The sequence below is a fragment of the Homarus americanus genome, unplaced genomic scaffold (assembly GCF_018991925.1).
Source record: "Homarus americanus isolate GMGI-L3 unplaced genomic scaffold, GMGI_Hamer_2.0 scaffold11022, whole genome shotgun sequence".
NCBI lineage: Eukaryota > Metazoa > Arthropoda > Malacostraca > Decapoda > Nephropidae > Homarus > Homarus americanus.
This window is the reverse complement of record NW_024737068.1, coordinates 991619-1005541: the sequence shown is the minus strand read 5'-3', so window position 1 is coordinate 1005541 and position 13923 is coordinate 991619. Positions and strand designations below refer to the sequence as shown.

General features: G+C 36.3%; 1 protein-coding gene across 9 annotated transcripts in view; it reads right to left on the bottom strand.

Annotated features, from left to right (window-relative positions):
• The window catches only part of LOC121872883 (unconventional myosin-Va-like), a 155422-nt gene that overhangs the window by 67022 nt on the left and 74477 nt on the right, over positions 1 to 13923 (bottom strand). For 7 of the 9 annotated variants that reach the window (XM_042375962.1, XM_042375967.1, XM_042375965.1 and 4 more), the window contains exons 2-12: positions 12527 to 12631; positions 8717 to 8885; positions 8231 to 8375; positions 7616 to 7772; positions 7094 to 7237; positions 6703 to 6784; positions 5495 to 5569; positions 1779 to 1993; positions 1315 to 1446; positions 988 to 1094; positions 58 to 166 (exon numbers count right to left, since the gene is read on the bottom strand). In XM_042375962.1, the coding sequence (XP_042231896.1) occupies positions 58 to 166; positions 988 to 1094; positions 1315 to 1446; positions 1779 to 1993; positions 5495 to 5569; positions 6703 to 6784; positions 7094 to 7237; positions 7616 to 7772; positions 8231 to 8375; positions 8717 to 8885; positions 12527 to 12631 (1440 nt within the window). The remainder of the gene's footprint in view (positions 1 to 57; positions 167 to 987; positions 1095 to 1314; positions 1447 to 1778; positions 1994 to 5494; positions 5570 to 6702; positions 6785 to 7093; positions 7238 to 7615; positions 7773 to 8230; positions 8376 to 8716; positions 8886 to 12526; positions 12632 to 13923) is intronic. The other 2 variants (XM_042375968.1, XM_042375971.1) reach the window with 1 other exon arrangement.

The following is a 13923-nucleotide window of genomic DNA, read 5'->3' as shown; positions in this document are numbered from 1 at the left end:
CTCACCAAAGACCTTATTTTCAAGGTTAAAATAATTCAAATAAACTGTATAGCTCACCTGATTGAACTGCTGCTGAAGTTTTTCATTTGCATAATTAATACAAAATTGCTCAAAACTATTGATCTCAAATGTCTCAAACCCGTAGATGTCGAGAACTCCAATAAATCTGAAACATAAAAACTTCACATTACAATTACATGTTATAGTAGAGTACTGTATACAAAGTGTTCAAATACAGGGGGTACTTCTAATGTCCGATCTCCTCATGTATGACTAACTACATCCAGTAAGAGTTCATTTAAAATCTAGTTTACACTTATCACACAGACTAAATTACTTTTAGGCTCTCCTTTTATTATCAATCCCAACCCCTTCAGTCACTCTCTCGTCACTCCGATTACATCCCTTCACGTTCATAGATCTTGGGACGGTGCTCACACATCTACTAGCTACCATCCTCCACTACCCCTGATCCACGCTCCACGCAAAACATCCTCCACTGTGACGATTGATCAACTCCGGCAGGTGTGTGATATACTTTTAGCTCCTCTTAGAAGTACTGTACCCAGGAGGGACCATCACCTCACACATACTAAATTTAACAACAGTACGTCTTATGTTGTAGTAGCAATCAATACACACCCAGCAGGCAGATGGACCAACATAGATGCTCAGCCAATTACTGTATAAAACAGAAAGACTTACGTAACATCATCTACATAGGACTTAATTATTCAAGGTATTATTTAAAGTGGTATCTGGGAATTTCTTTCTCTCTACATGCATATCTAAACACGCCATAACTACATCACAGTAAGCTATTTCTAGTGACACCTCCAAGACACATCTTGGATTACATCACTTAAATTCTTTTAAATTTGTTCCACTCTGACGTACAGTGCACTAAATAAAATCCCACTTATATCACAAAAAATAGAAAAAAAAGGGGTAAAACAAATCTTTTTTTTAATACAGGATTAATCTTACCTGAATGGTTTTTCTGTAGCAGCAAAGCATTTATTGATCTGCATCACAATCCAATCAAACAACTTTGCGTAGATGTGTTTAGCCAAAGCATCTCTTGAAAACGTTGCCTGGAACATACCCAAGATTCATCAGGAACATTAACCTCTTACTTTGCGTGATGCAGGAGAGTAACTCATTCACGTAGAAAAAAAGGCGTATGAATGTTTAGAAAATGTATAATCAAATCAGTACTGTATATAACAGTAATGTATTAGTAAAGTCTTAAAATCTGGCTAAATTTATGCACAGATATAACTAATTCACCAAAACAAGACATTTAATACAAACCTCTGTGAACGTCATGGGCTTCGTGAAGACTTCCCTCCCACTGACAATTTTACGGTGACAGAGCCACTTCTGTATATCTTCTAACTGGATACCTAGTAGTTCTGCTGCTATGTGAAGTGACTTATCTTTTTTCTGCAGTGACGATAAAACATATCTTAGTATTAATGAAGATATGAGTAAGTTTTTTTTTTTTAAGGGAACTCCTAAGACTAATGAAAAGTTCCGGTAATACATAAGAATTTTTACCTCTGTACATATAATGTAAATGTTAAATTACAGGTCGTGGAGCTTTTGTCTAAAATCCTTAAGGTTGACTGAATCTCGGGTTTCAGATATTTTCAGTGTTTGGATGTCTTGACCTATTAACAGTTCAATAACCTAAGCCTAGGCTAGTATATACATTACAGGCTCGGGTGTAGAATTCAAATCCGAGAGAAACACTAACACACTCTCTTACAACATACATCAATAGTAGAAGAATCGCCGCTGTCCTCCTCGAATGTGACGTTTCCCAAGTGTAATATTCCAGCAAGAATTGTGAACATTTGCTCTTGTGTTGCCTCATTCATTCCTAAAAGTGAAAACGCCCGACACGTCTCTTGAAAGTCCGCAGCGTCGTCCACACCCTCGATGTGAGGGCTTCGGCCTTGTTTGAGGTAGTGAAAATTGTCTTGATGTCCTGAGGAAGACGTTTAATAATTATTGACGAAAAGATATTCTGCAACAGTGCAACTTGCATGGTTACACTTACCATTTTATGAAGAAACAGTTTAATGGAAGCAAAGCTCAAGGAAAGACAATTTCTCCCAATAAGACAAGAGCACAAGACAACATTAGTTAAAGTCTGCTGTAATTAATTATATCCCATATTATATTAAGTAATTATTATGAATTTTAATTTATGATTAAGATAGTAGTTAAGTAAACAGTAAGGAGAAGGAAATAAATTTGTATCAGAATGAATTGATAACTGACAACAATTAGTTGAGATTATCATGAAGCCAATGGTTGGAAAATATAAGCGAAGAATAAGAGCAGAGTGCACCACCTGACCAGCAGAGTAAGCCAGTCATTAACCAAGTTAGTTATGCCTTCCACCAAGCACACAACACCACCAGCAGAACAGGAACACTTCTGAGAATTCAAAGTCTTAGATTCAAAATATTGTACTGTAAAACCTCAAGAATATGTAATGCTCGAGACTGAAACTTTCTGGATTTCAGATTAAACATTAAATATCTACACTTTTTTGTTATAATGCTCATTGTTCTAGAGAATATTTTACTATAATAAAAACCCAAAATCTAAAAACCTCACAGCTCATAATAAAACACTCATTATCACTGTTTTATATTTCATTTAAGTATCCTTGTATAATTTGTTTACCTTATGAGTTACTACATGTAAATATCACTTAAAGGCACATCAGTCACTTCATTCTCACTTTACACTCACAACTGTACGGGGTGCCACTGGCAAATCATGAAAAAACAAACAAAAATTAACCAGCAAAGTTTAGCGAATTAATACAAGGTAAGTGCGAGGCAAATGGCTGTCAGGTCAGAAGCGAGTGCTGTGATAGGGACACTAAAGCAACTGTCCAGAACATGTTGGTCTATCTATCATGTTAAACTGGAAATGTACCATAATTTGTGAAAGGTTTTCTCTACTTGGTGAATAGCATAAAGGATGAATTGTGTTTTGTGAACATGTAAACTAGAGAATAACTGTAACTTTAATTATTTTCTAAAGACAATTATCATTATAAATTATTCTTTATTTATGAATTGATTAAAGACATATATTATGAGTACAGTACAGTACCATTAATAGTGCTATTACCGGTACTCAATGACACCCTCATATACTGCTCATAGGTAAGAAACAGTGTTGCCATGAATGCATCTCCACTGGAAACATGTTATGCTAACCTCTTACAGATCTAACCAAGCAAAACCAGTTGCTCACTTTACTGGCGCCTCAATATTAGGAGATATTTATTCACCGCTGGTTTTTAAATATCATCATCATCATCATCATCACCACCACCATCAACGATTTACGGTAAATTTCCATGCTTGCGTGGGTTATCTGTGATTACCGGGTACCTGATGTTAGCTTTTCATGCTGCCCAGTCTCTTGTAGCCTTTCTTGTCAGGTTTTAACTCAGATCTTATTTCTTACAATCTCTCCCCATGTCATTCTTGGCTTACCCCTGGCTCTCCTCCCATCGGCATTTAGACTCAAGCACCTCAAGCACTGGTCTCCTCCATTCTCTGTACATGCCCAAACCATCTCAGCCTACCTCTAGGTAAAACTTTACTAATACCGCACTCTCAATACTCAACTACCCTCTTGGCTCTGAACAGGGTTGCTCACTCTCGGTAACACACTGTACAAGTGTACATCCATCTCAACATTGACATTTCAGCTCACTCATGCCTGTGGACTGTATGCCATCCCCTTTAACCACCCATTTTTCACTACCATACAACATCACTCTTCTCATGCCTATGTTTAAACCTTTCCAACCAGCCTTAAGATTAAACAAACTCAACACTAACTTTCAAGACCTCATGAAACTGTTTGACTTTCTCTGTATGCACTGCTACTTTATCATAATCAACAGACTTTTCACTGTGAGTGCTACAAACACAAATTCTAAATTTCAAAGATTTTCATGATTATATTTTGGATATAACTGAAGGTGCCAGATGTTTTAGTTCGAGATTCTCAAGGTTGTACTGTACTCTCCTTGCTTAAAATAACTATACTGAAAATATCAGAAACAGTCACAATTGCATAATTCAATCACTAATCTATGACTGTAAATACAATTCCTTAGAAAATATCTCTTTGTCCAGTGTTCATTAGAAGATATAGTTTCTTATTTAACTCTGAACAAAATATAATTAGATTTATTAGTTATGAAAGACTGATTATTCTCAAGAGGTGTAAAGTACTCAATCTCCCATTCTCAAATATTTTTAAAGTTTACAAAGCAAAGCTCTCAAAGCTATTCAATATTGCCAACACTGTACAAGCAGGTCATTCTAGAGGTGCATATACTGCACACACACAATTGTATACCTATAATCTAAATTCATTATAAATAACATCATTAAACAGTAATGTTACCCAAATATATGTTGTAGTACAATCAACTCCTACTAAATATTTCCCTGACGATGATAAGACAAGAAGTTTGTGTGTCTGGATCTGTAACAGGACACAGCAACCAACCCCGGCCAGACCAAGCAAAATCTTAACAGCTCTTAAAACTGAAATTCAAAACTTAGTGACCTCTGCAGATACAGGCACTCCTGGTCATTCTCTAGACATCCAGTGAGTGTCAACGATCTCAAACCACAACACTGTCCTTAACAAAACTCTCTACTTCAGACTAACAACTATCTTAAATTTCATCCAAACACTGACATATAATTTCCATTTCTACATTCAATTAATCTATTCTTCTATGTTCCTTTTGTAGAACATTTACTAATACTCCATCACTATTAATCATTTTTAGCAACACAGTCACTTCCCTCACATAATGATACAATCCAAAACAAAATACCTTCAGTTCATTTACAACCACTTACAACTCTCAAAATCTCAGTATCGTCCACTTGTAACCTTCTTGCAAATACGACAAACTATCTAAGAAATTACCAACTCGTGGGTAAGAGAGTCCCATCAAGTGTAAAGCCTCAGTATAAGGAGATTAGTCACCAAGCAAGACATCAACATCTCACTGTCCAATCCCAGGTCTCAACTTCTCTCCTACGACTTACAAGCCTTCATCAACATCACCTCTTCTCACACTCAGTACATTTAATCATGATTCTGCATTTCTGTGGTGGAGTTTAGGATAAACATACAATATACATTATGGTTTCTCAAGCTAAGGAAGCAATACTCTAATATGTAGTACGTGTAAGTCATAAAGATGTTCAGTAATTACAAGAAGAGGAATACAGTACCCAAATATTTGCAGCGGCTCTTTCATAATTATTACATACGCATCGGATAATAGATATCAGGAGGCCAAAAATATAGTAAATACGACAAACGCTAATAAGATTCTAGCGAGTGACACAGCAAATAAACATGCTAATTAAGCAAAGCATCATGGTCTGGCAGCATCACCACACACTCAGCGCTCACTGAACCACACCCTGGCGGGTCTTGGATGACCGTTTGGGAGCCTCTCGCAGTCCTTGGTTCATGTAGTGAAAACTTTCCGGAGAGCCTACAGGAGAGGGTATAAGTCTTGTAACCAACTTAAACCATACAATAAGTATCATTAAAAAGGTTCACTAAACTCAACGTCTGCTGTAAAACAATAAATATGAAAAAAATAAGTAAGAAAAACCATACAGATAGAAATGTTTACTTACTGTACCTGTCTTTTTCAGCCATATTTCACCTCCCACCACAATTAAAGCTAACAACACTTATTACTATATAACTGTACATAAAATATAATCATTGGTCAATTAATTCAACTGATAACATTCCAATAAAAGTATTTTCCCACAGCTAAATAATAATTCTGTATTGTACTGAAGGATTTAGCTTATCAACTTCAATTTAACATCTTCATTAACCTTCCTGAATGTCACTGAATGAATTAATCTGAGCTTTTATACAGTAATCATAAACCTAAAACATAATTCAAAATATAATAAAGAACAAACAACGATGGCAACAGTTCAATTTGATACCGACAATGCAAATGTTTTTGTTAATACATGACTTGAAAGGAAGGAAAGTACTGCAAACTATGATAACCTTTCTTTTCAACACCTCTTAATGGACTGATAAAAGGGTAAATGTATCACAGAACCTTAAGTACCCAAGAGTTTGTTCACTTCAGGAGAGAGAAGCTGTCGCCTTCATCTTGACCATCAGAGGACGTGCCAGGTCCACATAATGTTTAACCTGATGTGCACTATGCCACATACATGTACACTCACTCCAGAAACTATCATTACAGAGGGGTCCCATGACTTTCACAGTGAACACCATGACTCCTGTTGTCTCGGTAAGGTTGTCAAAATCCTTCGTCCGTTGTGTCATAATTGTCTCACACAAAATCGTAATGATACTTTCTGGAGGCGAGTGTACAAGGGTCACTGGAGGAGCCAACAGGTATTCATGAGGGATAATATATTCATAATCACCTTAAATCTTATAACCTCAAACATTATTCACTTGTATTACATACCAACTACTTCCTCCCATCCTCACTTCATTTGGTTTTTCATTCAGACCAAAGTTTCCCCAAGTACTGTAATGACCGACTGGTATGTCTTCAAACACCACTTTTCTGCTTCTGAAATATTACCATTAACAACAGACCCCCACCGGCAGATCACTCACCTAATTTCAGATGCTTCAGCTTTTCGTCTGATGATGCAGAACACAACTGGTAAAATATGTGGTAATTTCTCTCCTCTGGAGCCTTAAAAAGAAAAACACAAGTGAGGTATAAGACAGGTGTTCAGTTGACTAATAGTTCATGTAAAAGTTACTTATAAAACACATGTTCGATTAGTGATCACTTCTTGAATAAATTGGTCGTAATAAACAAAATTAATTTACTGCAATGTTTCGGTCTTTGGATTGATGCAAATATTCTGCTTATAATGTACATGAAATCTCCTGTGAATCGTAAGAAAAGAGAGAAAGACTAGAGAGAGAAAGAGAGAGACTAGAGAGAGAAAAAAATAGACTAGAGGAGGGGGCAGCAAAATTCTCCTACACATCTCACCTGAAAGACAACACGGGATTTTTCCAAGAGGTATGTTCTCATGTTGGCGCCCATTATGCTATATTTACGTGTGAAATCCAGCTCTATATATTTTCCAAAACGCGAACTGTTGTCATTCCTCGTCGTCTTTGCGTTACCAATTGCCTGAAGAAGACAGAATGTGATTAGAAGAAAGCCCTTGTTTTTAATGATACCGATCTATTAAAATATGATTCTCAACTACCCTCCTGTCATCCTTTTTAACTATCATCCTCAAAGGGTTAAACTATCATCCAGAATCAACTAAACCATTATCCTAAGCATTTTAAACCATCATACTGACATACCATTGCATTCAGAGAGTTACCATAATTTCTAAACTAAAGATTATATTACAGTCATTTATCAATACAGTCACACATCATACATTACTCTCACCAGGACACACTTCACACTCACCTACAGTACCACCTTATAACTCAACATAACCCAACACTCCCTCTGACTGACTCTACGCCACCAGGACAACATCAGTCACCTCACCTCCATTATAGGATTCGACGCCAGGATCTTTTTCTCGATCTGTGTCTCCGAGTCTGAGCCGCCCACGCTGGCAAAGTACCTCATGGCGTACTTGGCCGACACTGTCTTGCCAGCGCCCGACTCTCCTGACACGATGATGCTTTGGTCTTTGTTTTCCCTGGAGAGAGAAAGAGGAGTTACCAGTTTCAAAAGGTGATAATTTCAATTGAATTCTTAGGTTAATTTCATGTTAGGTTAGGTTAGATTATGTTAAATTCTGGTAATTTCATCGTAAGTTAGGTTAGGTTACGATCGTTTCATCTTAAGTTAGGCAGGGAAATAACTCCTGTACATACATGAACAACAGACACAGAAAATAACCAATCATGTATCAGAATCAATGTACAGTAATCTATTTTACTGTTGAATACCTGATAATTATACAGTACTGCAATATGATAATACAGTATACATAATGCAAGTCAATCTTCACTGTAACCACCATTCTGTAGCTTAAATACGTACACCTAATTGTTATACATCTCAAAGAACAAAAAACCTATACAGTACTGTATAAACAACTTACTTGCAACTAATAATCACATAAATGGTTAATAATAATAATAATAAAGTTACCTCTCCATTTGTGTGAACGCTTCTTCTGCAACAGCAAAGATGTGAGGATCGAGGTCACCCATGGAGTGGCCTCGATAAGCTGAGATAGTGTCCGGGCCATAGATAGGGAGTTCCTCATAGGGATTGATAGCCACAAGAACGATTCCTGTAGACGAGAATACATTACTGTACAGCCATCTAACAGATCTTCTTGGCAGTGCAACATAGACAACATATTTCTACAGGTTGTACATCAAAATCCCGAAATGCTTGGAACCAGAGCCACTTTGGAACTGAAATTTACGGTTACCTAAAGATCATCATAAGAAAAAAATGATATTTCACTAAACACCAAATAAAATATAGCATGATAATTATAAGTTAGGTCAGGTTAGGTTATTCAGCTGAGAACTGCAAAAATGTCATTCAACTTCACATTAAACTCAACCTAACCTGATCTAACCTAACCTTCCCGAACCTATAGACAACAAAACCACCACAACTCACCGCAGTACGTGTAGATGGCATTGTGGTTGCAGAAACGCACTTGTAGGTTGTAGAGGACAGCAGGCTCGTGGAGGTAAGAGAGCGAGGTGAGGTCATTTTCGCCTATGAGAATATCAGGGTTCCTTAGAGGTGGGAGATGCTCATCACTCTTAACCTTGATGTCATCAGTCTGGAGCGGACGATTATTATTAACTATGAGACATAATATAGTTTACTTTAACCTGAGCTTCCACATGCCAGATTTCATGAGTCTTTTGATCAGATTTCATAAGACTTTTCCATCAGATTTCATAATATACAGTACCTTTGATCAAATTTTATAATACCTTTGATCAGATTACATAAGTTTTTGATCAGATTTCATAAAAGATTTCATACTGTAGTATAGTGTACTATTTTTATCATATTTCACAACACTACATCAGCACATTACAGGTCCTAGTGACATTCGAAATGGCCAAAAAAATAAATAAAAATAAAAATCTACACAATATGACTTCCACAAGATACCTGAATAAAACAAACCCATGCATCATATACCCTCTACTGTACATTTTATTATTTCATCACTGTATGTAAATAAGGGACACGATGAACTTACTCCAACAAAGACATCAAGGAGATCCTGTACAAATATGTGGTTTTTAAAAGTCATTTATCATCATCATAAGAATCTCAAGGCTAAGACAAAAATATTAGTATCAGACAGACGGTGGGCAGATGATCTACAGATGGCTAACACTGTCCAAGTTTAGTTCTCAAGGCCAAGAGGAGAAGAGGAAGAATGCAAGCCCAGAAATTTTTGGGAAAAGACACCCAAGCTCTGACCTCATTGTACCAACCAGCATTCATGCTCCTGCTGACCATCTAATATAGTATACAGGTATAATGCCGCTGTATGTTGGACATGCATTAATGAAAATGTGACATTGAAGCAAGCACAGTGTATTGAATATAAGTAGGGGTTACATTCCCTGGGACATTTCTGATAAAAATTCTTTTACTGAAATATTAATTTACTTTATCAGTATAAGCAGTACACTACGTTTATGATGACCAAAAAACTAATAAGTAAAAAGTGCAGATTAATGTTTCTAAATATCTTTATATATATTGGGTTGTATAATTCCACAACAACTGAGCAATAATCAATGTACAGTAATGACCCAAAGGCACTCTTCAATTGCAGGAGTAGTAAGCAAGGTCCTGTATGTATGAGAGAATTTTTTTTTAACTTTTTGGCTAATAAGGATTATCATTATTATTCCGCACACCTTTTATATTAATGAACTGGAAATGTTTAAATCATACATGTGAAAATATTAAGCACAGTATAGATAATTTAACAGACATTCACTTTCACAGGACCTCTTTTCCACGTGTTCAGTATTAAAAAAAAAGAATCACTTATGTGTAACTAATTTTTGTGCAATAAGAAGTGATCCCATACACTAATTTCTGTATACCCTGAATATCATTGTTTAATATGCTTTCATTTTGTAGGACTGTACCTGTAACATGTATCTCACACTTGCTTGATGTTTGACTAAATGTACATGCATGTATACAGATTCTCACATACCAAGATGCAGGTTCTTCTCCCTTTACCCCAAAACTAGTAATAAACAATAAAAAGGCAGACATAACAATAGATTTTGTCAGAACTGTACCCATAACAAACCACGACTGTACTTACAATAAACACACCAAATATACAACAGTGATGATAGAAATAAAGACAAACATCGTCGCCATATATTATCACGTAACCAACTTAACCATGCCGTGGTGCAATAAGATCCTCAAGAGCCTGATCTACATTGAACCCCTGGGTGAGACCAACAGCAGAGTGCAAGAGTAGAGCTGTTCAAGCAGAGCCACACGGCATGTACAGGTGTAGGTGGAAGAAGAACTGGTCAATACCACCTTAAGGGGTAAAAGATGTCTAAAGCCCTAGTTACTGGTAACAACCAATGAGAAGAAACAGATTATTACGGAAAAGTTAGAGTTACCCGGAAGAGTTTATTAGTACCGTACTGATGAAGAGAATCATTTAAATAATCAAAGCCAGTACAAGATGATAAGCATTATGATCCAACATAACAAGAAGCAATGTTCCTATTGTACTCTCCAGCAGTCTTAAAAACTAATAATTAAATAAATCTAAATACAGTTAGTAAAGCTTTCATATTCTCATAATTCAAAATATACAGTATTTCTAAGATATGAGCCATGTACCCAACATACTTCTAAAACAGGAGATTTGATCCCAAAGTCTCCATTCCATATGTAATCCTAGATTCGGGGAACTTGCATACTATCCCTGGGTCTGCTCAAGATTACCACCTCGATGGCAAATGGATGGGATTGGACACCAGAACATATTACACCTCTTCCTATTGAGACCAGATCCCTTAAAAAAAAAAGTTTTTGAAAAGGCAGTCTCTTATAGTTGAAAACAATGAGAGAGAATGAAAAACCAATTTCTATGTGGCCTAAATGACACCAACACCTAGGAGGACACAACAGATAAGTCTGTTTTATATACAGTATTTTCAATCAAAGGAAATATCCCCCCCAAGCTCTGACAATGCAAGTAGATCTTATCATTGGGTTGACTCCGACAAAACAATCACGCCGGCTTCACCTCCTTCCTCAACAAAGCCTCTATCATAACACTGGTCAGCCCCCTGCAAACATGTGATATAACAGGAAGTTTTGGGACAAACTGGAAGCCCCCTTCTTTAAAGGTCTCTGGTGAAAGGTCTTCTTCATTTTCACACAAATAAAAAATGCCGAGAAAAAGTGTGTTACAGTAAAAAACCAGGTTAGCTACACCTTACACACTTATGTGTGAGGTCTGTTATATCTCAATATTTCATCTTACTAGTCATGAAAGCGTTCAAATGGAACATAAAAGATGAAGTCATAATTCAGACAACATCGAAAATGCAAGTTGAAACAAACCATGAACTTGTTACATGTTAGGAGCAAGCAATGTAAATAAAGGGAAACCTTAGTAAAATCCTCTGAGGTGCCTTTCCCTGGGGGTATAAAAGCTTAGTCATTCATACAAGCAGAGCATTACCTAGGGTCACACTGTGTACAGGAGGGAGAAATAAGACTTACAGTGCAGCTCTTGTCTCAGTGTGACAACTTTACTTACGGTAGTAGCCTGAGACATAATGTATGAAAATGGGCTTTAAAAAATACTGTGTAAGCAGTGAGTCACACACTTACCCGCCCAAAAATACTGTACTACGTTTTATAAGCAACACTCTAGATCTATGTATTTAGTTCCAGCTTATAACACACCAATATTGTTATATATGCAGAAGAAGGCGAATATTTACCTCTCCTAATACTTGACCTTTTGTAACTAGCCTTCCAAAGAGAAAACTTGACCCGCTCTAAAATGCGCTGACATAATGACACATTTTGGCATTGTCAAATATTCACATTAATTCCTCATACTCTCTTAGCTTTTTTATATAATACCTAAACATTAATCTTAAAAGGTTATATACAAAATAAAACAGGTATTTTCTATTCAATCATCAAATAAGTTGGGAACATCATATCGTCAAGGAACTAAGAACTGTTAATATTACCGTAGCTTAAAATTGTAAGGTCACCTGCTGTAATTATTTCCACTGACACTTGATATTTAATTCCTCTCTTCAAGTGAAAAGGGAAGAAGCTGAGTTGGAAGAAAGAAGGATGGATGGCTGGATGGATGGCTGGAGAGATGGACGGATGGATGGATGAAAGGATGGATGAATAGAAGTATGGATGGCGAGAATACAGTACCTGGGAGTTCTCATAGATGACGGCCACCAGATGATTCTTGTAGTCCTTGGTGAGCTCGGCGCAGCGCCACACTTGCTCCTGGTCGGGGATCCATACGCGGGCGCCCTGACGACAAAACACACATACAATCAATATCTACAACCATTCACCTTTTTAACTGTTATTTGACTGTTAGCTGTGGTGGTCAAGCTCCTATAATACCACTCACTCTAAGCTGACTGTTAACTGTAGTAATCAAGTTTATAATGCCCCTGAGAACTGATTTTAAAATACCCCATTCACTTTTTAACTGTTATTTGACTGTTAACTGAGGTGATCAAGCTTATAATGCTCCTGAGAACTGACTGTTTATAATACCCCGACTGTTAACTGTGGTAATCAACAGACTTTTTAACCGTTATATGGCTGTTAACAATAGTATTACGTTTTTATTATGACACTTCATTTAACCAGACTGTTAACTGTGGTAATTAAGGCTGTATAACAACACTCACTGATAACATTCCTAACGGTCTCCAGTTCTAAATATGACAAAATATATAGAAGGAAAATTTGCCACAGATCTTAATAGTAACTTAAGGAACACACATTAAACTGTTATGCACGTATTGTTATGTTATATCTAGTAATTCTTTATTATTACACAATAAGCGTCATGCAATAGATTGGGAGTAAATAAAATGCTAAATGTACTTAAGTAAAACCTCTATTTAATGGACTATATGGAGAGGTAAATCCGTTATATAGAGAAGTCCGTTATATGGAGGTTTCAATGGTAATGTTAATAAAAGATTAAAAATCAACTATCATTCAAAAACATTCTTTAATCTGAACGACGTACATAAAATTACCAAGTGAGGGAGAGCAATGGTTCTGACCCTGACCTTACTTGACCCCAGCCCTCTCCCCCACTACTGAACTACCACACGTGTCAGGTCACTCTTAATTAATGACCTACATACATTGTACCGGGTTACGGCTACTGTGCTTATATACTAATACATATAACTTTGTTTTCAACAGAGGGAAAGAAAAAAGACACAAACAGACAGACAAAAAAGAAGAAAGAGAAAGAAAAAACTATTCCATTCCTGGGACTAAACATTATCTCAAATTATCTTAGCCCCGCTTTCTTTATTATAATCAAAGGCTATTAAATAGTAAACACAAAAACAAACACACTGAAGTAAAAATATCCCTTCAGTAGGTCCAGTGAGAGACGTACTGTAGTGTGATGATGATAATAATGATAATGATAATAATAATAATAATAATAATAATAATAATAATAATAAACGGTTTATTAATAGAGTTGCAGCCGGTGGCTGAAAATATACAAACTTACAAGTGATTTAGACATAATGATATACGTTCAATACATTTACAGGGCTGTACAG